The 26,805-nt window shown below is 57.8% G+C and overlaps 1 protein-coding gene across 2 annotated transcripts; it reads left to right on the top strand.

Moving 5' to 3' along the window:
- Positions 1 to 146: 146 nt before the first annotated feature.
- On the top strand, positions 147 to 25,469 carry SEC14L2 (SEC14 like lipid binding 2). 2 transcript variants are annotated; one of them, XM_070065814.1, is made up of 12 exons: positions 147 to 319; positions 2,285 to 2,360; positions 6,852 to 6,895; positions 7,273 to 7,332; positions 7,559 to 7,747; positions 11,397 to 11,492; positions 11,638 to 11,698; positions 12,034 to 12,117; positions 16,526 to 16,632; positions 16,722 to 16,861; positions 16,978 to 17,147; positions 24,175 to 25,469. In XM_070065814.1, exons 1-12 carry the CDS (start codon positions 266 to 268, stop codon positions 24,303 to 24,305), a joined length of 1,212 nt encoding a protein of 403 aa, XP_069921915.1. In that variant the 5' UTR covers positions 147 to 265; the 3' UTR covers positions 24,306 to 25,469. The 2 variants fall into 2 exon arrangements, with proteins under 2 accessions (XP_069921915.1, XP_069921916.1); XM_070065815.1 differs by lacking the exon at positions 147 to 319 and adding an exon at positions 1,506 to 1,524.
- Positions 25,470 to 26,805: the final 1,336 nt, after the last annotated feature.

Consider the following 26,805-nt stretch of genomic DNA (forward strand, 5'->3'; position numbering starts at 1 on the left):
GTGCGCTCCCGTTGCTCACTGATCTCCGTGCCATGCGCACTCCCGCTCTCCATCCGCCCCGGGGTCCCCGGGACCCGCGTCACCGCCTCCCCGCACGCTCCCTACCCCGCCCCTCGGGATCCTTTAAGAGGCGGGGTTTGGCCGCCAGCCCCGCGGCCCGGGCAAAAGCCTGGGACTTTACTCCGGCGGCGACGGCGGTGGCGGCGGCGAGCGAGTCCCTGCTCCATCAGCTGCCGCAACCGCCGCGCCCCGAGCCGGAGCCACGATGAGCGGCAGGGTGGGCGATTTGAGCCCCAAACAGCAGGAGGCTCTGGCCAAAGTGAGTCCTCCACCCTGGCCCGGGGCGGGGATGCCGGCCAGCGGGGCAGGGACTGGGAGCGGGAGGCGGAGGGGGCCGGCAGCCGGGCGAGGGGGGGCGCACATGGCACCTGGCGCCCTGCCCCGGCCCGCCTAGGGGGCGCCGGGGAAGTTTGGCCGCCCCCGCCCCGGCCCCGGCCCCCCAGCCCCGGGAGCTGCCACCTGGGAAGCAGTGGTTGCTTGGAAGCCCTGGGAGGCAGCTGAGGGCACAAAGGCAACGTTTATCCTCGGGGGGCTGGCAGGGACTCGGGCCCCGGGGGCAGGGGCAGGGCCTCGGCTTCTCTCCCACTTCCGGGAGGTTTTCCTCTTGAGAAGAGGGCCCTGGACAGCTCCTCAGGAGGCCTGCGTAGCTCTTGGTGGGGCACCAGGTGGCTGTGCGTGCGACCTTGGCCAAACCCCTGTCCAGCTCTTTGCATCTTGCCGGCCTGAAAGCCAGGAGGGAGGACCAGGTGATGCTAAAGACAGCGGCTTCACGCGCAAAGTGGAGGATCCCTCCTCCCCCACGCCAGCCCCGTGACTCCCTGGGTTTGGGGTTAGTGGGAGCAGACACCAGCCCTCCCCTGTCTATCTTGCAACTCAGCTCCAGCCTGGCTCAGGACTTACTTGGGTGCACCTGCTGTTGCCTTAGCAGCGCCTTAGCACCTGGGCAGAAATTCTAGGGCTGGCCACCCCGCTCTGCACTGCCTTGAATCTCTCTCTGTCTTTGGGAGAAGGGAGACTGGCCCGTTGTCTGCCCCAGAGTCAACTGGGTTGGGCCCAGGTTCTGGAGGCTCCGTGGCTGGGCAACTTTCCATTGTGGGAAATGATGGGGGGTGGCGGCGCCGGTGGTGGCGGCTGTCTCCTGCCGTGGCAGCAGTGGGCAGGGCCTGGCCCTGGGAAGGCTTTGTCCCAGGCCAGGCCTCCCCCATGCCAGGGAGGCTGGAAAGGGCGGCCTCAGAGTTTACTGCTGACCCGCAGGGGAAGTCGGGCAGAGAAGGGATTAAGTGGTGATTAAACCGCAAACCAGGGGCCCAGTGGGGTCCTTGGTGCCTGCGGTTTGGATGAAAACTTTTCCCTGGGAGCTGCTTTCCGGGGCTGGGTCCCTGGCTGACCTAGGCAAGGGGCAGAGGTGGCCGGTTCCCATTGGTCCCCTCCCGAGCTGTCCTGTAGGTCAGTGACCCGGGAAAGGTGAGTGGCTGGGACATGGAGCCTGCTGCACTACAGGGACGGGGAGAGGCTGGAGGTGGGAGTGGCCGGCCTGCTGGGTCATTGTCCACCTGCCTTGTTTGTCACCACCTGCTTGTGCCTCCTGGGACCGTTCCCTCTCTCTGGACCTCTGGCCTCCCTTCGCCCACTGCCTGTGAAGTTCTTGGAGCCCACCCTGGAAGCCACTGTGCTATGCAGCCACGCGAGAGCGCCCTCCTCCTGCTTTCTGGTCCCCTCCCCCCGCACACTGGTCACCTGCCAGCCCAGCGGTGTGTGTGTGTGTGTGTGTGTGTGTGTGTAAGACCACCGTGAGAAGACCCTGGATTCTGGACTCAGGCAGGCCCCAGTCTGCATCCCAGCTCTGCTGGTTACTGTTCGACCTTGGACTTGTGACTCAGCCTCTCTGAGCTTTCACTCCTTCATGTCTAAAATGGGGACAGGGGTACCCCTAGGGGCTCCGAGTGAGGAGTGAGTCCAGGGCCGAGATCAGCGCTGGGCACGCGGGCAGCGCTTGGAACCCAGAGTGCCTGCTGTGACAGCTGGCTGGCGCGCAGCGGCCTGCCCACTGCACTGGGCTGTGAACGCGCGGGCCACAAGGCAGGAGCAGGGTCTCTCTCCCTTCCCTCCTCTTCTCCAGCGAGATAGGGTGGGCCACGCCGCGCACGGTGTCTGCAGAGTGGAATCGGGCTGGAGAGGGGTCCAGCCCAGGGGCCCCCGCTCACCCAGCTGCCTCTCCCTACAGTTTCGAGAGAACGTCCAGGATGTGTTGCCCACCCTGCCGAATCCAGATGACTACTTTCTCCTGCGCTGGCTCCGAGGTGAGGGAGGAGGGGCTGCCGGGGGCGGGCTGGGGCGGGGGGCTTGTTCTGGGGCACAGAATGCCACCCCCTGAAGCCCCTGCTCGTGGCGACGTCAGCCCAGGAGGCGTTCAGCAAGAGAAAACCTCAACCCTCTTATTGGAGACTCCGAGAGGTGAAGTGACTTGCTCCAGGTCACACAGCGAGCAAGTCCTTCCTGTCCACTCCAGAAATCTGCTGTGCTGATGGGCTTGGGGGAGCTGGCTGGGGAGTAGCCAGTCCAAGAAAGGCCCCAGCCGTGTGGGAAGTCAGAGCCTGGGAGAGGCCGGCCCTGTGCCTGCCCTGCTGGGGTGGCCACTCCCCTGCGGCCAGCAGCAGCCCACTGGACAAGTGGGCAGTGTGCATAGGGCAGGGGTGGCTCAGGGCAGGCTCAGCCCAGCTTGGGCTGACAAGGCTCTGCCGCCACCAGGCTCCTGGGCCCTGAGCTCTTGTTCCAGCTCTGCACCGGTGTGGCTGTGGCACCCGCTAGGGGCCGGGCTCCTCCCCCGAGAGAGCAGGCTGACACGGGCTGAGAGCTCTGTCCGTGGCCGGGAAGCCCACACGTTTCTGTGAGCACCAGGGTCGCGCTCAGCCCGGTCCCCCAACTCCTGAAAAACCCTTTCATCCTTTCCCTTCTTCTCTCCGGTGAGTCAAGTCGATGCCAGCCTCCCCGGTTCTTCTGACACACTTTCATTGCTTATTTCCTTTGTAGACGCTTTATTGCCAGGCATCAAAATCCTAAAAAAAATGTCCCTTAGATGAACAGAGCTTTGTAGTGATGTAGACTCCTGCCCCCAAACATTAAGGGGTAAATCCTGCTCTTATTAATGACTTACGGACATGGACACACACACACACACAACATGCATGCACACACTTACATATACACATGTACTCACATACACACACATATACACATACATGCACACACATATACACACAAACACGCATACACACTCACATTCACATACTCACATATACACACATGCACACATTCACTTATGCACACATACACACATACACACATATACTCACATATACACACATGCACACATTCACATATGCACACATACACGCTCACACACCTGCAAACACACATGCACACACTTACATACACACACTCACATATACACACATACATGCACACACATATACACACAAACACACATACACACTCACATACATTCACACACACATATACACACATGCACACACTCACTTATGCACACATACATACATACACACATATACTCACATATACACACATGCACACACTCAGATATGCACACATACACACACACCTGCAAACACACATACACACACTCACACACCTGCAAACACACATGCACACACATACACTCACATGTACACATACACTCATGTACACACATGCACACACATGCACACACACATACACATTCACATATACACACACTCATACACATACACACACTCACATACACACACATTCACACACTCACACCCCCCCAGGAGTCTTGGAGCGGGTGACGAGACATGTTTTCCTTTTCTTTCCCGAAACTGAATGCAGATGGCCAGCTCCTGACTGACTGCCAAGAACCACCTGGGGGCTGGCGCCTCCCGGAGAGCCCTGCGGGGCCTCCCGTCCCTCTGAGAGTGTCACTTGTCCTCTTCCTCCTGTTCCCCAGCCCCGCCTGCCCAGCCTGCCCAGCCTGCCCAGCGAGGGGGCGGCAGTGGAGTGGGTCCAGGCGGCAGGCAGTTCTAGCCCAGCATTTGCTGAAGGGCTGGAGCAAGAAGCCAGTGGGTGGAGAGAGGAGGCAGGCTGTGGCCACCTTAAAGGGCCAGGCGAGATACACACACACACACGCCAGCTAGCGGGATGCTGTCAGGGCAGGCTGTGTGGTCTCAGAGAGCTGATCTACCCCCTAACTCCTGAGTCCTGGGGTCACCCCTCTTTCCATAAGGCTTAATGGTTTACCCAATACACTGGGTATACTCCCAGGAATAGCAAACATCACCCCATTTGTCAGATGAGAAAACTGAGGCCTTGGGCAGGGGGCCTACCTGAAGGCCCAGAGTGCCAAGCAGAATCGGGGGTGGGGGAGGTGTGCAGAAAGCCTGGGACTCCTGACTCCGGGGCAGCGTGCCTCCCAGTGGCCCACAGATCCCTCCTGGGGAGCCACGCGACTCGGCTGCAGACCCAGTCCCCTCTGCATTCATTGGGCTTGTGTCTCAGGTCTCCCGGGCAGGAGCTCAGGCCTGCCCGCCCTTGTGATGAATTTCAATGAGGGTTTCTCTTTTGGTTTTTCAAAGTAGCAACAACAGCCACAGAAACCCTTTTCTGTTACTCTCTGATTCTGGAGGGGTCATTTGCAGATCCCCCGACCTGGGTGGGGACTTGGAGGTTCAGTGGGTTTTTTTTTGCACTGCCCCCACACCTCCACCGGGCACTGAGGGTGGGTACCCAAGCCCTCGCCGTCTCTCCCTGGGCCCCCCGGCGAGGAGGATCAGAGAGCAGCAGGATGACGCAAGCCCGTGGTGGAGATGTGTGGACTTGTGATACTCCACGAGGTGCCTGAGCTGCCCCTGAACGTGGCAGCAGGGGCTCCTGGAGACGCCTGGCTCAGCAGGCACCTGGGGACATGGAGCAGGGTGATGCCAGGAGCAGGTGGCACCTCGGGCTGGCAAGGCAGAGCCCTGTGGATGTTCAGCCCCCGCCCCGCCCCCCACACCCCAGCAGATAAAGGTTAACTGGACAGCTTCCCCGAGATAAGAGGGCTCGTAATTCACCACCACTCCTGTTCCCTGGGAAGATAAGGATACTCCTTATGCAAGGGGGTTGCCCCTGGCCCAATGCCCCCACCTTAAGAGCATGCTGCCTTGTGTGCCTAGCTTACTCCATGATTGGCTCAGAGGTGTGCAGCGTCTTGTCCAAGGTCCAACAGAGAATGTGGGGGAGCCAGGATGCAAACCCAGGTCATGTTCCTCCATAAGCTGCCCCATGCTGGCACGGTGGCTGTGAAGGGTGGTATCAGGAGGAGCTTCCTAAGGCAAGGGCGGCTGCTGAGCTCTGCCAGCCTGGGTCCAGCACCTACGATGGGCATGGCGCGGGTCAAAGCTCTTAATGTACTCTCCGGTCCCAAGGGAGAAGATCAGATTGCCCGATGGTGGCATCAGGGGACGTGCCCAACCGCTCCTGAGGAGCGATGATCAAAGGACCGGCAACAGTCCGGAGGGCAGTGTGCAGTCTGGCCCGGGTTCCAGGCCTATCAGCAGATCTAGATGTCAATCAGACCCACAGAGGACGTACAGCCGGGAGGGACAGGTCAGAGGGCGGATGACAAATTGGTCAGAATCTAGATCTCCAAATGTCTTGAGAGGGTGGAATGAAACCCTCCTGTAACATGATGAAATTTGATAGGGATGGATGGATGGAGGCTCCCGCCTCCCCAGGTAGGGGCCGGAGGCTTAGCAGCTGCACAGGTGAAAAGGATTTGGGGTTTTTGGTTGACTGTGTTAAGGGCGTGACTGTTGCTAAGAGAGTTCTTGGGCTTTAGTGGCAAAGGCAGGCAGCACCTGGTGCTGGGCGGGGCTCTGCACCACACTCTGCAAGGGGCACTGGCTAACTGGGAACCATCCAGATGGAGGTTGTTTGGAAGGGACGAGAGGGTGGATGGTGGCAAGTGGCCGAAGATGCCAGAGGATGACCAGCACGGTGGGAGGGGAGACTCCCGGTGGCTAAGAATTGGTCCCAGTCGCGGAGGGGTTGTAACGTGGCTGAGTATCTCTGGGTGGGGGTGGGGGATCTCAGCTCAATATACCCAATAGAACGGTAAGTGGGGGGCAGGTGTTGTGGCTCAGCCCGCTGTGTTGTTGCATGGGATGCCCGCGTCCCATATTGGAAGGCTAGTTCAAGTCCCACCTGCTCTGCTTCCCAGCCGTCTTCTTGCTCATGCACCTGGGAAAGCTGCAGATGATGGCTCAAGTACTTAGGTCCCTGCCACCCATGTGGGGCACCCCTGGATGGAGTTCCTGGCTCAGCCCTGGCTGTTGCTATCATCTGAGGCGTGTATCAGTGGATGGAAGATCTCTCTCTCTGTGCCAGCTGCACCCCGATAACAGGGCAGCCGTGTTCATCTTTGAACTGTGGGTCAGTTTTTTAGGACTGATGTTAGTGCAGGAGATAAAGTTTGGCCGTGTAGTGGGGGATGGCCAAATGATAAGAGGGTCCAGGGTTCGCATTCCCTGAGATGAGATAAGACCCTTCATTTGCCTGTATCCACTGGGTTGAAGTTACAATGTTGCCTCCAAGCGCCTGGAACCTTGACCTGCTGCACCCACAAAGCCCTGGGCCAGGGGCAGGTCCTCCCATCAGCTCCCACCTGTGGGCTGGTGTGTGTGGCCGGCAGCTCCGGGGACAGGGAGCTCTCCCCACCCTGAGACACTCACCCCACCCCATGCTGGACTTGCCCTGACTATGTTTCCTTGTTTCAGCGAGAGGCTTCGACCTGCAGAAGTCCGAGGCCATGCTGCGGAAGGTGAGCGCCGTGTGTCTGCAGCTCCCACTGTCGGCTCAGTTCCTCCCCGTGAGGATCGCGCCTTGCTTGGACTTCCTGGCCTGCTTCTGCCTACCTTGACCGCAGCCTTTGGCTTATACAACGTGCCTGAGTATTAAGTCACCACTGTTGTGCCTTGCCCCTCTGGGCCCAGGTGCGTTCCCTCCCCTGCAGACACGGAGCTGTCACTGCGCTGGGCCAGCCGGAAGTGATAAGCTCTCAAATCTTCTTCCTGCCTCTCGCCTTCCCGTGAACACGGTGGTCAGGGGCTCTGTCCGTGCTGTCGCTTACGTGCTAGATGCCTGTGGAGGCCCCACCCCTCCTCCTGCTCTTTAAATGTCCCGATGGTGTCTTTGCAGCACGTGGAGTTCCGAAAGCAAAAGGACATTGACAACATCTTTAGCTGGCAGCCTCCAGAGGTGAGGACAAATTCTCCCACCCCCACCCCCGCAACTTGTGTCCACTGGGACCCATGGAGGAAAGGTGTGGCAGTGGTGTCTGAGCCCAGGTGGCTCTCAGAGTGGGTACGCCTGGGCACCCAGGGGAAGGAGAGGATGAGGGGCCTGGAAGAAGGTCCTGTGAGCTGGGGAAGGCCTGGATGAGCCGGGCGTGCTGAGCAGGTGCCTCCCCTGCATCTCTGCCCAGGTGGTCCAGCAGTACCTGTCGGGGGGCATGTGTGGCTACGACCTGGAGGGCTGCCCGGTCTGGTACGACATCATCGGCCCTCTGGATGCCAAGGGGCTGCTGTTCTCAGCCACCAAGCAGGACCTGCTCAAGACCAAGATGCGGGACTGCGAGCTGCTTCTGCAGGAGTGCGCCCGCCAGACCACTAAGGTGAGCGCGGCTGGGACTGAGCCACCTGCCCGCCATGGCAGAGGTGATCAGACAAGAGGGGGCTGTCACATGGAGATCCAGCCGATCATTCAGGAGCGGGGCTGTCGTATGGGGATCCAGGGGATCAGACAAGAGGGGGCTGTCACGTGGGGATCCAGCCAATCAGATAGGAGGGGGCTGCCATGTGGGATCCAGCCAATCAGACAGGAGGGGGGCTGTCATGTGGGATCCAGGGGATCAGACAGGAGGGGGCTGTCATGTGGGATCCAGGGGATCAGACAGGAGCGGGGCTGTCACGTGGGATCTAGGCGATCAGACAGGAGGGGGCTGTCACGTGGGGATCCAGGAGATCAGACAGGAGGGGGCTGTCATGTGGGGATCCAGGAGATCAGACAGGAGGGGGCTGTCACGTGGGGATCCAGGAGATCAGACAGGAGGGGGCTGTCATGTGGGGATCCAGGAGATCAGACAGGAGGGGGCCGTCATGTGGGGATCCAGGAGATCAGACAGGAGGGGGCTGTCATGTGGGGATCCAGGAGATCAGACAGGAGGGGGCTGTCACGTGGGGATCCAGGGGGTCAGACAGGAGCAGGACTGTCATATGGGGATCCAGGAGATCAGACAGGAGGGGGCTGTCACGTGGGATCTAGGGGATCAGACAGGAGGGGGCTGTCATGTGGGGATCCAGGGGATCAGACAGGAGGGGGCTGTCACGTGGGATCTAGGCGATCAGACAGGAGCAGGGCTGTCATGTGGGGATCCAGGGGATCAGACAGGAGGGGGCTGTCATGTGGGGATCCAGGAGATCAGACAGGAGCAGGGCTGTCATGTGGGGATCCAGGGGATCAGACAGGAGGGGGCTGTCACGTGGGGATCCAGGGGATCAGACAGGAGCAGGGCTGTCATGTGGGGATCCAGGGGATCAGACAGGAGGGGGCTGTCACGTGGGGATCCAGGGGATCAGACAGGAGCAGGGCTGTCATGTGGGGATCCAGGGGATCAGACAGGAGCAGGGCTGTCATGTGGGGATCCAGGAGATCAGACAGGAGGGGGCTGTCATGTGGGATCCAGGGGATCAGACAGGAGGGGGCTGTCATGTGGGGATCCAGGAGATCAGACAGGAGGGGGCTGTCACCTGGGGATCCACGGGATCAGACAGGAGGGGGCTGTCACGTGGGATCTAGGCGATCAGACAGGAGCAGGGCTGTCATGTGGGGATCCAGGGGATCAGACAGGAGGGGGCTGTCATGTGGGGATCCAGGAGATCAGACAGGAGGGGGCTGTCACGTGGGGATCCAGGAGATCAGACAGGAGGGGGCTGTCATGTGGGGATCCAGGAGATCAGACAGGAGGGGGCTGTCACGTGGGGATCCAGGAGATCAGACAGGAGGGGGCTGTCATGTGGGGATCCAGGAGATCAGACAGGAGGGGGCCGTCATGTGGGGATCCAGGAGATCAGACAGGAGGGGGCTGTCATGTGGGGATCCAGGAGATCAGACAGGAGGGGGCTGTCACGTGGGGATCCAGGGGGTCAGACAGGAGCAGGACTGTCATGTGGGGATCCAGGAGATCAGACAGGAGGGGGCTGTCACGTGGGATCTAGGGGATCAGACAGGAGGGGGCTGTCATGTGGGGATCCAGGGGATCAGACAGGAGGGGGCTGTCACGTGGGATCTAGGCGATCAGACAGGAGCAGGGCTGTCATGTGGGGATCCAGGGGATCAGACAGGAGGGGGCTGTCATGTGGGGATCCAGGAGATCAGACAGGAGCAGGGCTGTCATGTGGGGATCCAGGGGATCAGACAGGAGGGGGCTGTCACGTGGGGATCCAGGGGATCAGACAGGAGCAGGGCTGTCATGTGGGGATCCAGGGGATCAGACAGGAGGGGGCTGTCACGTGGGGATCCAGGGGATCAGACAGGAGCAGGGCTGTCATGTGGGGATCCAGGGGATCAGACAGGAGCAGGGCTGTCATGTGGGGATCCAGGAGATCAGACAGGAGGGGGCTGTCATGTGGGATCCAGGGGATCAGACAGGAGGGGGCTGTCATGTGGGGATCCAGGAGATCAGACAGGAGGGGGCTGTCACCTGGGGATCCACGGGATCAGACAAGAGTGGGGCTGTCACGTGGGTATCGAAGCACAGCTGAGGCCCGGGGTTTTTGGGTTTTATAGATCGGGGGCAATTTCAGAGTTTTGGAAGCTGACATCCTGTTGCTAGATTTTTATTTTGCCAAGTAAAGACTTAAAAAATGTTGCTATTTTTACTGTAATTAACACCCAAAATTATAGGAATGGCATTATCTCAGAGTAAAAGGCAGTCCTTAAATTTTTTTTTTTTAAAGATTTTTCATTTACTTGAAAGGCAGAGCGATAGAAAGAGGAAGAGAGATCTTCCACACAAGCTCCCCACATGCCTGCAGTAGCCAGGGCTGGGCCAAGCTGAAGCCAGGAGCCTGGAGCTTCATCTGGATCTCCCACAAGGATGGCAGGGGCCCAAGTATTTGGGCCATTTCCACTGCCTTAGCAGGAAGCTACATGGGAAGCAGAGTAGCTGGGGCTTGAACTTGGTGCTGTGATACGCACCAGTTCCTTCCTCCGCTGAGCCACACACCTATTCCAAGGCAGTCCTTTGGCTGCAGTACATTGAACTTCATTAAAAAAAAAAAAAAAAACTCACTGGGGCCGGCACTCTGGCGCAGTGGGTTAATGCCCTGGCCTGAAGCACCGGCATCCCATATGGGCACCGGTTCTAGTCCTAGCTGCTCCTCTTCCGATCCAGCTCTCTGCTATGGCCTGGGAAAGCAGTAGAAGATGGCCCAAGTCCTTGGGCCCCTCACCCATGTGGGAGACCCGGAAGAATCTCCTGGCTTCTGGCTTTGGATCGGCACCACTCCGGCCATGGCGGCCATCTGGGGAGTGAACCAGCGGATGGAAGACCTCTCTCTCTGTCTCTACCTCTCTCTGTAACTCTGTCTTTAAAAAAAAAAAAAAACTCACTATGTTATTATTACTCCCCTGATTTATCTGGGGCCAGTGTAACGTTTGTCATGGGCCAAGCCATCCTTGGACAAGTGTTTGGGTACCCTTGACGTGGCAAACTCAGATTCCAGGCCACAGAAGTTCAGCACAGCTGGTTCCATGACTGAGACAAAGACCGAGGAGGGAGCTGGAGCTGCCAGCCCGGCCGTCTCTGCTCTCTCCCTTCAGAAGTTGCAAAGATCAAGTGGAAGGATGTGACCAAGTTCAGGAACGTTTCCACAGTGTCGGCGGCAAATGCTCCCAGAGCAGCCACTGCATGCAGATGCCCTGGGCTGGGTGTGTGTGTGTGTGTGTGTGCGTGTGCAGGAAGCATTGGCATGGCAGCCCCTTTCAGGGCACAGCACCTGAGCGGGATGCGGCTGCACGTGGCTGAGTCCATGGGAGGCCACCAGGCCACCCTGAGGAACGGCAGGGACCTGAGCGGTCACGTGGTTTTCTGGATGAGCACGGGCCAGGCCACGGCTCCAGCCAGGGTGATGATCTTGGTTTGGAAAACCCTAGGCCCAACCCTGGCCACCTCTGGTTGCCCCAAGGGAGCGAGGCACCACCAGCATTCTCCCTGAAACGGGGTGCCCCATGTGACTCCCTCTGCTCTGTGGTCCCGGCAGTTGGGAAGGAAGGTGGAGACCATCACCATGATTTACGACTGCGAGGGGCTCGGCCTCAGGCATCTCTGGAAGCCTGCGGTGGAAGCCTATGGAGAGGTGAGAGAGGGTGAGAGAGGGTGCGGAGGGCGCGGGAGACAGAGCCGAGGGGGAGGGGAGCCGGCCTCCTCCGCAGGGGTGAGGCCAGACGGGGCGGATTCTGGAAGGCGGAGTCCCTAGCATCAGAGCCGTTCCGTTTCCACAGTTCCTCTGCATGTTCGAGGAAAATTATCCTGAGACACTGAAGCGCCTCTTTGTTGTCAAAGGTGGGTCGGGGATGATGTCATGCAGGTGGGGGGGGGAGGCGGGGCCAGACATAGGACTGGGTGGGGCCGATTCGGGAGAGGAGAAGCGAGTGAGCCGGGGAGGGGCCTAAGCGCGTGTCCAGGAACGGGACCCTTGACACCTGCCAGGAAGGGAGCCCGTAGCTGTCCCACTGCACTGCCTGAGGAGCTGGGCGTCACAGGGGCACACGGCCTGGGCTGCCCATGGGAGCCCCGTGGCGCGCGGGGCCCCACCCAGCTGGGAGTGCTTTGGAGAAGGGGGTCGTGGACCGAACCGTCTGGGCACGCTGAGCACTGACCCTTGGTCTCGGTTCCAGCTCCCAAGCTGTTTCCTGTGGCCTACAACCTCATCAAGCCCTTCCTGAGCGAGGACACTCGCAAGAAGATCATGGTCCTGGGAGGTGAGGGCCGCAGGATGGGGCGGATGCACGTGGGGCTGGCTGCAGAGGCCACGGCCACTGCCTGGCGGCTGCCTCGGCTCATCTGGTGGTGGTGGGCGGGGCTCTGGCCTGGCTGTTTTCCTAGGAACTCTTTCTCTCAGACACTCATTATTTATTTATTTTTTTAAAGACTTATTTATTCATTTAAAAAGCAGAGTGACAGAGAGGGAGAGAGAAACAGAGACAGAGAGAGGGCCACACTGGCCCAGGCTTAAGCCAGGAACCTGGAACTCTGTCTGGGTCTCCCTATGGGTGGCAGGGGCCTGAGCACTTGGGCCATCTTCTGCAGCTTTTCCCAGGTGCATCTGCAGGGAGCTGGATGGGAAGTGGAGCAGCCGGGACTCGAACTGGCACTCACATGGGATGCCGGCATTGGCTTTACCTACTGTGCCACAGTACCAAGCCCCTCTCAGACACACTTGAAGCAATCACTGGGCTCCCCGTGACAGATTCAAAGATGATGGAAACACCCGTCCTTGCCCTCAAAGAGCTTATAGCATTGACAGGGGCGAGAGAAACCACACAGCAAACTAGACGTGGCACAGAGACAAATTGGACATGGCACAGAGAGGTGCCCTAGAGATCAGTCAAAGAACAAGGTTGCTTTAGTTTGGAGGCATGTAGGAGGGGCTACCCTGGACGAGTGCCTGCTGTGGGCCAGGCCCTGCACCGGGAGCCAAGGCTGCAAAGATGAAGACTTGGAGTCCCTGGGGAAGCTCTTGGCCTCTCAGGGGAAGGGAGACACAGAGGGCTGTCTAGCAGCTGGCTATGGTAAGTGCAAGAGAGGGGAGCCCACAAGGGGCCTGGGAGCCCAAGCAGGGGCACCCACCCCCCGTTCCCGACCTGAGCTAGGGAGGTGATGCCTCCCAGAGCTGCCTGCCGCAGAGTGCCAGCCAGCCAGGCAGGTGAGATGGAGCAAGGCAGGAAGCTGCCTGGCAGAAGGAGGAACGTTGAGCCAAGACCTTACCCAGCACGGCACAGGCGGTTGTTACGGAAAGTGAGGCAGGGCATGGCAGGAGACGAGGCTGGGGAGAGGGAGCCAGGGGGGCACGGAACCCTAGACTCCCTGGTGAGGAGCTGGGACATGACTCTGCAGGCCGCCGGGCACCAGGGAGGAGAGCTCTGGGCAGGGGAGTCCCGCGATCAGGTTGTGCACTGAGCAACACTGTGTTGGCAGGGTTGGGAAGGGCAGGTGCCAGTGTGCAGACTGTTGCCACAGTTGATGCAAGGGGCATTGTCAGCCTGAACCGGAGCAGTGGCAAAAGGGATTGGGGAGAGGACGGACTTAGCCAGCACTGTGGAGCAGTAGGTGGGGCGCTGCCTGCGACGCCAGCATGTGAGCCCAGGATAAAGCCCTGGCTGCTCCACTTCTGATCCAGCTCCCTGCTAATGTGCCTGGGAAAGCAACAGAAGATGGTCTGAGTGCTTGGGCCCTTGCACCCACATGGGAAACCAGGATGGAGTTCCTGGCTCGCGGCTTCGACCTGGCCCAGCCCTGGCTATTACGGCCATTTGGGGAGTGAACCAGCAAATGGAAGCTTGCGCTCTCTCTCTCTCTCTCTCTCTGACTTTACCTTTCAAATAAGTAAGTCAACCTTGTTTATTTGAAAGTCAGAGTTACAGGGTGAGAGTGTGCATGCACATGAGAGAGAAAAACAAATCTTTATCCTCTGGTTCATTCCCCAAATGGCTTCAACAGCCAGAGCTGAGCCAGGCTGAAGCCAGGAGTCTCTCCCAGGTCTCCCATGTAGGTGCAGGGGCCCAAGCACTTGGGCCATTCTCTGCTGCTTTGCTAGGCTCATTAGCAGGGAGCTGGATCAGAACTGGAGCAGCCAGGACTCAAACCGGTCCCCATAAGGGATGCTGGCACTACAGTCAGTGGCTTAACTTGCTGTGCCACTCCACCAGCCCCAATCTTTTTTTTTAAGATTTATTTAGGAAGTAAAATAGCAGAACTCAGTCAACCACATGTGGAGGGAGAAAGAGAAATCTAGAAGGAGTCCTTGGTGTCTGGCACAAGCGGTTGAGTAGGTGGCGGTGTGGTTAGACACTGGGAAAGACTTGTGGAAGAGTAAACTTGAAGTAAACTTGAAGTTGACTTTGAGGAGTTTGAGATATACAGAGTTTTGGGAACACTTGAGGCAGCAGCTTACGAGAGAATGCCAGCGTGGAGATCACATTTGTCAAAGGCAGCAGCTGAAACCTGGAGAGAGAAGACTGATTGTGGAAGCACAGAGCCTGGACCCCAGGGGCTATCCAAGTTCAAGGACAGGCAGAGCAAGAGGAGCCCACCGGGGAGTCTGGAGAGTGGTTAGTGAGGCTGGCAGAGTAGCTGTCAGTGGGGATTGGATATGTAGGGGAGCGGGAAGAATGCCAGGCCACGGGGGAAGGTGTGACTCAAAAGGGAGCCACAGGATGTGCAGTACCAAGGCCGGCCCCGGGGCAGGCGGGGAGGAGTTCGATTTTGCTGGGGCAGGAAGTGCAGTGGTAGGAGCAAGGGCTGGAAAAGTAGACAGGGCCAGGTTCCTGCGGGGTTTGATGCCACCTATGGAGTTGAACTTGGGGTGATGAGGACTCGGGAAGCTTCTGAATGACACGCTCCCCACTGTGTGCCAGGGAGACCCTGGGAGTGGAGAGAGGGGTCATCACCAACGCATGGGGCTCCTGGCTTCTAGAAGCTTCTAGAACCAGCTCTGGTGGCAGCAGGTTCTCCTTGCTACCTCAGCTACTCTCTCTGTAAGATGGGAAGAACACTCCTGGCCTTATCCCAAGTCTGCAACTGAGCCAAAGGCGTCTGTGGCTTTTGGTTTTTCTGTGCCTGCCACCCACCACGTGCATGATGGGAGGTTTGGTTGCTGGGCAGCAGAGCTACAGGGGAGGTTCGGTCTGTTCTCCCACCCACACCTAAAAAACTCTTTCAACCAAACCCGCCTCCAGGGAGGTGGGGGGCAGGGAGGTACAGGATCTTCAATGCAGGAGCGAGGAAATTCACTCCAGGCTGATCATTGGCGCTTAGTGGTGCCAGTGAAGTCACCCCAAGACCATAAACACACACTGTGTTCCCAGGAGTCACTTGGTCGCAGGACCATAAAAAAGCAAGGCTGGCACCTTCTGTCTGGGGATGCAGCCAGCCCAGCACAGGACACGGGGTTGCGTCCTGGGGCTCAGAGCCACTGCCTCTAATGGAGCTAAGACGGCCAGTGTGGCAAAGGGAGCTGGTATCAAGATACTGCATTTGGCCGATGTTTCTTTAGGCACCTGGACTGGTGGAGAAGTGGTTCTTGGTTCTCAGCTCTGGCTGTGCCAGAGTCAAACTCTGCTGGTCGGGAAAGAAAAAAGAAAAAAATGAGAGGGACCACAGGAAGCTGAGTGGGACCACAGGAAGCGAAGCGGCTAAAAGCAACAGGGGCAGAAGTAGAAGCTGCGGCCGGGCTGACGCCAAGGGAACCCTTTTAAAGGGTTGCTCTGCAGTGATGCGTTTGCTCAGTAAGTCACAGCTGAGCACGGCCAGGTGTGGGGCAACGTGGGAGTGAGACACACACACAGATTTGGGGCCATTTGTGATGCCGGCATCCCATATCAGGGCGCCTGCTCAGAGTCCTGGCTGCTCCACTTCCCATCCAGCTCCCCACTAACGTGCCTGGGAAAGCAGCGGAGGATGGCCCAAGTGCTTGGGCTCCTGCCACCCATGTGGGAGACCTGGATGGAGTTCCAGGCTCCTGGCTTCGACCTGGCCCAGCCCTGGCTGTTGGGGCCATTTGAGGAGGGAACCAGCAGATAGAAGACCTTTGTCTCTCCCTCTCCCTGTCTCTCTTTCACTCTGCAAAGACAGGCACAGCCCTGCCCTCACCAAGTGCAGCCTAAGCAGGATGGGTGATATTGATTCAGGCCTCTGAACACGCTGTTTCCTCTGCATACTGCCCCCCTCCCCCACTTCTGCTTGTGCTTCTGTATTTGTCTCGCCTTCCTAGGGGACTAAACTCACGCATGCCCGGCCCTTGGCCCTTGGTGACGCCTGCTGCCGTGTACCGAGTTCATGTCACATCCACCATAACCCTCTGGAGCAGGAGGTTCTAGGCTCAGTAGCTCAGCTGGTTGGAGGAATGAGGACAGGAACCCAGACCCCCCTGGTGCTTAGTCTAGGGCAGGGCTGTCCCCTGGGTGGTCTAGGGCAGGGCTGTCCCCTGGGTGATGACGACTCCTGAATTCTCTGCAGCTCTCTCTCATATGCTCCTAATGCTTCTTTTTTGGCAGAGGGGCGTGGGGAGAGGAGCAGGGACAGGTGTTTCTGCCTCGTTAGTGTAGACCAACCGGGGCTGTGCGATCTTGCCTGGCAGTGACACGTGCCTGGCCTTCCCTGTCTTGTCAGCAAACTGGAAGGAGGTTTTACTGAAATACATCAGTCCCGACCAGGTGCCTGTGGAGTACGGGGGCACCATGACCGACCCTGATGGAGACCCCAAGTGCAAGTCCAAGGTAGGGGCTGCCGGGGGGACCAGAGGCGAATGGGGGAGGCCTGGCTCACATGCACCTTCCAACTCACCCCGTTGCGGCTCCTCTCGCAGATCAAGTACGGGGGTGACATCCCCAAGAAATACTACGTGCGCGACCAGGTGAAGCAGCAGTACGAACACAGCGTGCACATTTCCCGCGGCTCCTCCCACCAAGTGGAGTATGAGATCCTCTTTCCCGGCTGTGTGCTCAGGTGAGGGGCCCGGGGGCCCATGCCGGGAGGTGCGAGCCTTCCACTCGCAGGTGCGGGAACACGCACAGGGCACGCCGAGAGAGGAGCCTGCCCGAACAGGTGCATATCCCCTGCAGGTGGCAGTTTATGTCCGAAGGGGCGGATGTTGGTTTTGGGATTTTCCTGAAGACCAAGATGGGGGAGCGGCAGCGAGCCGGGGAGATGACGGAGGTGCTGCCCAACCAGAGGTACAACTCCCACCTGGTGCCTGAGGACGGGACCCTCACCTGCAGCGAGCCCGGCATCTGTAAGTATCCCCCTGTCTGTCTTGGCTGTGCCTTTATGCACCTGTCCTACTTTCTGCCCCGGAGGCCCTGTCCCTGCGTGGATTTAGACTCTCAGAAGCCGAGCTGCCCAGTGGGGAGACCTAGACTTTGGAGAGGTGGAATGACTTGTTCCAGGTGACCCAGCTGCCTTACGGCAGGGTGGGACTCCCAGGTGTCGGTGAGTCCCAGTCCTGAGGCACCGCTGGGGCTCAGAACGTGTGCTTTTCCCAGCCCAGGTGTAACTGGGTCTGTGGCGATGGCCACGTGTGTCTTAGGGACGCTCCTTGTGCATGGGATCAGAGAGGCGGAACTGGCTGGGTGGGGGGCAGGGACCACACTTGGCCCCGCCCCTCTGTGTTTCACCCAGGTCCAGCTTGAGCAGAGAGAATGGGCACATCCTGTGACCAGGCCATTTTATCTCCGGAGAGTGAGAGTGGCAACTAGATATCTGGAGTGGCCTTTGACCTCGGTGGACTTGGCAGTGCCGAGGAAAATTCCCTTTGCCTCAGCAGTTCTCCTTGTGGAAATTTATCCTGCAGAAATAGCGACATAGATATGGAAAGCCCGAGGGACACAGGTGTTCCTAACAGCCCGGCGAGCTGGCAGGAAACTACATGGCCATAATAAGGCCTTGTTAAGTGCTTCGGTCATCCATACAAGGGGACATCCTATGCCCATGAAAGAAAATGACATGTAAAGTATCTGACGCGTGTCCAACAAAAGAAACACAAAACATAGGCACTCGCTTTGGTGCAAAAGAGAAAGAAAAAGAATTCTGGGCCCCTGTGCTAGCTGTTACAGTGCTTTATCTCTTGGGTGCTTCTGGAGGGCTTTTATGTTCAACATGATTTCTGGAAATCTATTTTACTGTGATCATGAACTATATTTATACACACACACGCACATGCACACGCGTGCACACACACACACACACTCCCTTCCCTGAAATCAAATCTTCAGCTTTCTTTCTATTTGAGCCAAGGGCCTTGTATGGAAAACCAGTGAAAGCAAGCGCCATCTCATCAGATCTCAGGACTTTTTTTTTTCCTTTTCCTTTTGATGATTTCTTTTTGTTTTATTTGAAAGGCAGACAGAGACGGAAAGAGCTTTTGTCTGTGGGTTCATTTCCCAAATGCCTGCAACGGCCAAAGCCAGGGGCCGGGAACTGGATCCAGGTCTCCCACGTGGGAAGCAGGGATTTCCGAGGGCTTGAGCCATCACCTGCCGCCTCTCAGGGCGTGCGCTAGGAGGAAGCTGGAATCAGGAAGTGGAGCCGGGACTCAAAGCCAGGCTCTCCGATGTGGGATGTGGGCATTTTAACTGCTGAGCCACACAGCTAACCAGCTGCATGGCTTTAGGCAGCTGACGCCACCTCCCGGAGTTTCAGCTTGCTGATTGCTGGAGCGAGGTAGCCCTGATGGTTTAACGTGATAAGGTCTGTGTGGCCCGTAGCACAATGCCTGGCAGAGAGCAACCGCTGGCTACTTCACGGCCACCACGGTTAGGGCAGGTGGGCGAGAAGCCCCGAGCCCACACTCCCACAGCAGCATCTGCAGGAGATCCAAGGCCGTCTCACAGACGTCTGGGGCTCTGTGAGTGTCCACAGCGTCCCCGCCACCTCCCTCACGTCCCAGGCAGCCTTCAGTCCCTGCTGCCCCCTTCTCACAGATGGGAACTCCGTGGTGCCGTATGGCTCCTCGGGGAGGAGAGGGGAGGGCAGTATTTTTGTTAGTGAGCAGCCGGGTCCCTGGGGAGAAGGCGTTTGCTGTGAGCTTTGGCAAGAGCCAGGCTTAGCACCAGCCCAGACACTGTCACCCACACAGGAGAATGTGCACTGTACACAGGACCTTGGATTTCTTTGTTTTTTAGACAGGGAAGCTGGAGTTTAGAGCAGGGATGTTATCTTTCAGTGGCTTCTGTAGACATCCCAAGATGGAACACGCCAGAAATTCCTGGAGTCCTGGCCCAGGATCTCTCGGCTGCAGGCTGTCCTAGTGACAGTCAGAAAGTCTGTCCTTGATGTGACAGAGGAAAGAGTGGACCCCAGCCCAGGGGAGTCCTGGAGGCAGTCAGGGAGCCCCAGCCCATCTTCCAGCTTCGCCCGTTGAAGGACACAGCCCACAAAGGCGCTGCGAACCTTTTGTCGCTTTTTTTTTTTTTTTTTTTTTTTGACAGGCAGAGTGGACAGTGAGAGAGAGACAGAGAGAAAGGTCTTCCTTTGCCGTTGGTTCACCCTCCAATGGCTGCCGCGGTCAGCACGCTGTGGCCGGCACACCGCGCGGATCCAAAGGCAGGATCCAGGTGCTTCTCCTGGTCTCCCATGGGGTGCAGGGCCCAAGGACTTGGGCCATCCTCCACTGCACTCCCAGGCCACAGCAGAGAGCTGGCCTGGAAGAGGGGCAACTGGGACAGAATCTGGTGCCCCAACTGGGATTAGAACCCTGTGTGCCGGCGCCGCAAGGCGGAGAATTAGCCTAGTGAGCCGCGGCGCCGGCTCGGCACCGCGAACCTTTTAGCATCGCCAGGCGTGGGTCTGCAAATCCCACATTAATTTTAGCTCCTCTTGGACCATCCCCTTACCTGCCTGCAGGGCTGTGGCTATGATCTGCTTCTTTCCCATTCTCAGGAGGAACGGGGTCTGGCCATGGTGTCTGATCCCCTTTCCCAGGTGTCAAGACAAAGAGGTGGGATCAGCCGTGGTCTGGGATTGCGGCTCAGGTTCAGAGCCCAGAGAATCCAGCATTAGGTTGCAAGCTCACCTGTGTGAGGGCGGTGCCCTCGGAGAAGCAGGAGACCCGTGGCAAAGAGAAATGTGATCGCCCCATGGAGGGATTAGACCTCTGGGCCGGTCTCCGATGCCAAGAGCACATGAACCCTCCCTGGGCTCCCCCTGTCCACGTCCAAGGGTACTGAGTCACTGGGGAGGTGGACCAGATTCTGAAACGAAGGAATCAGAGAATAGATCTGCTTTTGCCCACAGGAGTGACCAAGGTGGAACAGAAGACCTCCACCACCTCAGGGAGCTTACACGGGGCGGCCGGCAGTGCAGGGTGGAGAGAGCCCTCCCGGAGTCAGCCGTGCCCGCGTCCTGAGCAAGTGTCTCTACATCTTAGGGTAGGGAATGTCCGGCCCTGCCGAGGCCGCCGCCGGCAGGAAGTTCAATAAATCTATAGCAGGCTTATTTTTAAGTTGATCACTTTGCATGGCCCGCAAGTGATGTTATAAATATCCTAACGGCCCTTGGCAGAAAAATGTACCCTGCAGCAAATAATCAGATTTGGCTTTTCTTCTCCTTAAAGGGAAAGAAGAGGAGTAGAGCCTGAGATCCTTTTATTTTTTTTTCCCAAGATTTATTTTTATTTATTGGAAAGGCAGAGTTACAGAGAGAGGGAGAGACAGAGATCTTCCATCCCCTGATTCACTCTCCAAATGGCCTCAATGGCCAGGGCTGGGCCAGACTGAAGCCAGGAGCCAGGAGCTTCTTCCAGGTCTCTTAGCTGGATCACAGGGGCCCAAGCTCTTGGGCCATCCTCCGCTGCTTTCCCAGGTGTATTAGCAGGGAGCTGGATTGGAAGTGGAGCAGCTGGGACTTGAACCAACGCCCACATGGGATGCCAGCATAGCTTTACCTGCTACGCCACAGTGCCAGCCTGAGACAGGACTCTTAATCTGGCATCCACAAAATTCCTAGAGCAGTGGTCTCGACCCTAAATACCAAACGCTCTCCTTTTATAACAAATAGTTCCAATATCCCCTTTACTGTGCGAGGGGAAATTCACCACAATATAACCCATCTACACACATAATTTCAACGTCAATTATGATTTCTTTGTAATATGAAAGTGAAATTAAGTTGACTGAGAATATATGTTTTTTAGAGATTTACTTATCTGAAAGGCATAGTAACAGAGAGGGAAGACAGAAATCTTTGATCTGTTGGTTCACTCCCTAAATGGCTGTGACAATGGGAGCTGGGCCAGGCCAAAGCCTGGAGCCAGGAGCTTCTTTCCTTTGGATCTTCTACATGGGTGGCGTGGGCCCAAGGGCTTGGGCTACCCTCTGCTGCTTTCCCAGGCACGTTAGCAGGAAGCTGGGGGAGAAACAGAGCAGCTAGAACTTGAATTGGCACTCTAGTACTCTAGTATGGAATGCCGGCATTGTAGGCAGCGGCTTAACCTGCTGGGCCACAATGCCAGCCCCTAGGATATATAAATATATATTTCAATGTATAAAGGAGGGGCTGGGAGAAAATTAAAATTAATAAATATGTTTTTTGAATAAGGGAAAAAATGTATAAAGGAGGGGCGAGATTACAGCAACTCCCCTTCCCCTTCAGAATGGTTCCTTCCCCGCTGGGAACCCCCGGCCCCAGGGAACCTGACATTGTGTGTTTTGATCATTTCCTCCTGGGAGGCGGTTACCTAACAAGAGGTGAAGGAGCCTACACCTGGGGGTCTCTGGGGGCGCTGAGAGTGGCTGATTAGCATCTGAATGAAGCCTGCAGACTCTGGAGCTGCACGCACCTTGGGCCCGGGCCTCCGACCCAGGGGCAGAGAGCACAGTGGGGGTACTTAGTCCAGGGAGCTCAAGACCTCTCTAGCGGCATGGCGGCCTCTGGCTGCTCAGACCCTGTCATCCAGGGCAGAGGGGACGCCTCACTCTTTCTGGGGGCGCGGGTGGGGGTGGGGTGGAGGAGCACCCATGAGTCCTGGAAGACTGGGAGAAAACAGGTGACTGATGCTCACTTCCCACCAGGTCTGAAAGATGCATTCTGTCAAGGGACGGGAAAGGAGAGAGGCTATGTTTTAGGATTAAACACAGACTTTTGTGTCCCCACCTCCCTTCTCCCCCGCTGCTGTTGGGGAAAGTGAGAGAATACCAGGCTAAGGAAGGGGCAGAGCTAGGGTTTTTATTTTTTAAGATTTTTTTTTTCATTTATTGGAAAGGCAGTTATAGACAGAGAGGTCTTCCATCCCCTGGTTCACTCCCCAAATGGCCACAAAAGCAGCAGGGGCCCAAGGATGTGGGCCATCTTCCACTGCTTTCCCAGGCCATAGCAGGGAGCTGGATTGGAAGTGGAGCAGCCGGGACTCGAACTGGTGCTCTGATATTTTTAGTTTAATTTGACCTCACAGTGCGTTATTAGGGATAGCTCCGCTGTAGTCGAGGGCCATCTGTTTGAGCAATTGTCCTCTGGGGGACATCTGAGTCTCCCTACCCGATCCTTGTCACACACAGGTGCGCTGAGCGTCTTTGTCCATTTCTCTTGCTGTGGATAAATTGCTGGCAGACGGAGTCTGCACATTTTATCTTTTGGCAGAGACCGAACAAGGCCAAGCCTTCCATGGCCCAAGTCAGGCTGGCCAGAGGCAGCCATGTGGGCAAGAGGGAAATCCTAAAAGGCTCCGCAGGTCCTCACTGCATGGCCAAACTGCCCTTCTCCTTACAGGCTATAACACAGGACCAGTGTGTGAGGGAACACACACATTACTGTCACAGCGACTACTGCTGCCACTCATTCTTTTTTTTTTTTTTTTAAGATTTATTTATTTATTTGGAAGTCAGAGTTACACAGAGAAGGAGAGGCAGAGAGAGAGAGAGGTCTTCCATCCGCTGGTTCACTCCCCAGATGGCCGCAACGGCCAGAGCGGCGCCGATCTGAAGCCGGGAGCCAGGAGCTTCTTCTGGGTCTCCCACGTGGGTGCAGGGGTTCAAGGACTTGGGCCATCTTCTACTGCTTTCCCAGGCCACAGCAGGGAGCTGGATCGGAAGTGGAGCAGCACTGGCCCTGCCACTAATTCTTCCCCTTTCAAAGCTCAGCGAAAGCTCCAACTTGTCTGAAGGGCCCTGGTTTCGGTCTGTAGGGGCCCTGTTCTAAGACAGAGGTGGACATCTGGCCCATGGCCTCCGTATGAGGCTCAAGAAATCATCTGGTCTCGAAATTCAATACATCCGTGTAGCTGGCTAATTTTCAAGTTGATGGTTTTGTACGGCCTGCGGCTGGTGTGATAAATACCCTTATGGCCCTTTGGCGGGGGAATAAAGGATCCCTCACCCCTATAAGCTGTCCCAGATGTGACTGTCACTCATCTGGCTTCCGTTTTCCTCTCCCCATGGCAAATGTCTCGTCCACCCAGCGAGGCTAAGTTACAGAAGGTCAGGGTCCATCACCGACGCTACCTTCACCCCAGTACCCACCACAACTACCGTGCTCGGTGAACAAAAATCAGCAGTGATCACAATAGAAAAAAACATTTAAAAAAGCAATATTGGGGCCGGCTCTGTGGCACAGTGGGTTAAAGTCCTAGCCACCGGTTCGAGTCCCGGCTGCTCCACTTCCCATCTGGCTCTCTGCTATGGCCTGGGAAAGCAGTAGAAGATGGTCCAAGTCTTGGGGCCCTGCACCCACATGGGAGACCTGGAAGAAGCTCCTGGCTCCTGGCTGTGGCTCAGCACAGCTCCCATCATTGCGATCAACTGGGGAGTGAACCAGCGGATGGAAGACCTCTCTCTCTGGCTCTACCTCTCTCTGTCACTCTTTCAAATAAATCTTTTTCTTTTTTTTCGACAGAGTGGACAGTGAGAGAGAGAGAGAAAGGTCTTCCTTTTGCCGTTGGTTCACCCTTCAATGGCCGCTGCGGCCAGTGTGCTGTGGCTGGCGCACTGCGCTGATCCGAAGCCAGGAGCCAGGTGCTTCTCCTGGTCTCCCATGGGGTGCAGGGTCCAAGCACTTGGGCCATCCTCCACTGCACTCCCGGGCCACAGCAGAGAGCTGGCCTGGAAGAAGGGCAACCAGGACAGAATCCGGCACCCCAACCAGGACTAGAACCCAGTGTGCTGGCGCCGCAAGGCGGAGGATTAGCCTAGTGAGCCACGGCGCTGGCCTCAAATAAATCTTAAAATTTAAAAAACCAAAACAAAAAAAAAACAAAAAAAGCAATACCCCCCCCCAGCCCTGCCCCCGCCCCGCCCAGAACTGTCTCAATGTCCGGTTTTCTGCCTCCTCAGATGTCCTGCGGTTTGACAACACCTACAGCTTCATCCACGCCAAGAAGGTCAGTTTCACGGTGGAGGTCCTGCTGCCAGACAAAGCCTCCGAGGAGAAGATGAAGCAGCTGGGGGCCGACAGCCCCAACTAACGGCCCCCCACCCCCACCCCCACCCCCGCCAGCGGGCCTGAGCCCCTCGGTGTCTCCCTGTCGGCTTCTTCCTAGCAATCATTCCCGCCGCCACCCTGCAGCCCACAGAACCCGGGCTGCAGGAAAGACTTGCGCGGGGAGCTTCCGTTTCAGAATCAGGAGTGGGGGTGGGGTCTCCTTGCCTCTGATTCCTACGGAGGGAGGCCCCAGGAGCTGGCCCCTCGCCCCGTGATGGGATCTGCCTGTCCTGTCTGTCTGTAAGCTGTGCCAACTGTCACTTGTCCAGTGACGAACTAAGCCAGGGAAAGGGGTAGCACGGGGTGGCAGCAGGCTAGGAATCAGCAAAGAGGGGGAGCGATCGAGGTCTCACGCTTGCTCCCAAGCCAACGAGGGAGGAAGCCGAGGTCATTGCCAAGGGTAGGGAGTCCACTGGGGGTTGCTGGAGCCATGGTGGGGGTTCTTGGGAACTTTTTCTCACTTTGGCTTTCCCCAAAAGAGCACAAAATCTTCCCACCCGCGCACCAGGTGGGACAGACAGGCAGGCAGGCTTCTGTCGCCCCGGGGAACTCAGCCACTCCTGGGCTCCCACGGTTGCCTCCTTAATCGATTACTAATGATTGTCAGCGACTTGAGCTTCCTGGGACGTGGGTGGCAAGTCCCGGTTCTCCCGGCGGGCTCGCTGCTCCCCCCACGGAGGGCCAGGGAGGCTGGGGGCTGGGAGCGAGTGCTACAGCAGGGGTCTCCGGGCCCCTTCTCATTGCCACCTGCCTCTCATCACGGACCTTCCATCTGACAAGCGGGATCGCGGCAGTAGCACTCAGAGGGGGCCACGTCCCAGTCGTGCCCGCCGGCGTAGGTAGCCAGGCCGGGAGGTCGCCCGGGCGGCATCTCGCGGGGGCCGGGGGCCGCCTCGCCTCCCCCAGCCCCTAACCCGACCCCATTCGGCCTGCGATGGGACGCACACCAGTAGGGAAAGCGGACCCACGTTCCCGCGGGAATGCCAGGCCCTGGCCCGGCCGGCACAGAGCTAGACCGGGCCGGAGGGGACCAAGGCTGAGGCTGCAACAGGCCCAGTGGGACCGGTCCGCTCAGGACATGCTGGCCTTGGTTTACAATGCTCTGTTAGGAAATTTAACCAATGAATAAAGCAGCGTTCAGTGCGCAGGGAGTGACATTCAATGACCCCCCCGCCCGGTTCCTCTCTACTTCCCCATTCAGCTGCCTCGGGAGAGTGGCACCTTCCCGCCAATGGGCAAGGCGCATGCGCAGGAATCCTGGCCCGCGTTTCTGAGCGCTTTCCGATAGGGCCAGCTATGCTCTGATTGGTTCATCCCGTAGGTGTTTTTCCGCCATCTTTGCTGAGGGCACCAATCGGCTCCTTTTCGCCTTCACAGTGAGGGCGTAGGCCCCGCCCTGCTTGGCTGATCACTACGTGCCCGGTGGGTCGTGCGCACCCGGAGCCGGTACGGCCTGGCGCCCGCCGCGGGTTACTGAGAGCCCTGAGAGGGAGGGAGGCTGAGGTCACGTGTTTTTAGGGACCGTCTCCTAATTCCGCGCCAGCACTGCCTGTGTGTCAAGGACTGGGGACAGCTTTTGTGGTCCCCTTCGTCTGGACTTGAGCCCGAGTCCTCGGGAAGTGACCGCTGACCGGACTGCCCTGTAGGACGCGGCATTGGCGAGAGGGCTGAAACCCAGGGGTTCAGTAGGGAATCCGTGGTGTTCCCCCATCTTTGATTTGATAATAAAAGCTTAATTCTTCGCGAGCGACAGCGGGTGGGTACCACGCAGCAATCCAGCGCTCACCGCCTGGGGTTGTCGCAAAGATCTGAGGAACTGCACAGCGCTCAGAACCGCCTGGTACTCGCCGGCGCTCAGTAAACATTGACTGCCCTCATTTTTTTTTCCCTTTTTTTGCTGGAGCTCAGGGGAAAGCTAACAGCGCGCGGGAAGCACTACTGGGATGCGAGCCCGGGACTGAGGGTCTCCAGTGGCTTCGCTGCTACCCCAAGGGAGTCACAGGTTTAATGCAGTTCACTCACGGCTCCCGTGGGTGCCAGGGTGCAAGGGTTTCCTCCTGTTGCCGGCCACAAGCCCCCTCACTCTGTTCTGTGCCTTTCCCCGGAGCTGGTACCCAACCCTCTCTCCCTTTCCCCATTCATTCATTCCTGCCCCCACAGGCTGCTTGGCTGTTAGAGGCCAGTGCTTGAGGGATGACACAAGGGGTTCTGGTGTCGGGGCACCCTCCCCCCACCCAGGGCGGTCAGCACCCAACCCCCCCAGCCTCACAACCTGAGCACCCCTTAAAAGAGTGCAGGATGTGGGTTCGGACTCGGACGCCATCTCCCAGCTGCGGTGTGTCCGCAGCAGGTGCCCTGGCTTCTCTGGGCCTCCGGCCGAGGACTCCAGGGAGCAAGCCCTGGAGAGAGCCCTGAGGGAGCTCAGGAAGTGACAACTGCGCTAAGGAACCCCGGCCGCCAGCCCAGGCAGTGGGGGCCCCATC

This window comes from Oryctolagus cuniculus, chromosome 21 (genome assembly GCF_964237555.1).
Source record: "Oryctolagus cuniculus chromosome 21, mOryCun1.1, whole genome shotgun sequence".
NCBI lineage: Eukaryota > Metazoa > Chordata > Mammalia > Lagomorpha > Leporidae > Oryctolagus > Oryctolagus cuniculus.

What these genes read in the sequence shown, in the direction of transcription:
- SEC14L2 (XM_070065814.1), top strand. Translation starts at nt 266, where the DNA reads ATGAGCGGCAGGGTGGGCGATTTGAGCCCCAAACAGCAGGAGGCTCTG. An exon ending in GCGCCTCTTTGTTGTCAAAG is followed by an intron (nt 11,699 to 12,033) that starts GTGGGTCGGGGA and finishes TCTCGGTTCCAG; the next exon opens with CTCCCAAGCTGTTTCCTGTG. An exon ending in ACCCCAAGTGCAAGTCCAAG is followed by an intron (nt 16,633 to 16,721) that starts GTAGGGGCTGCC and finishes CTCCTCTCGCAG; the next exon opens with ATCAAGTACGGGGGTGACAT.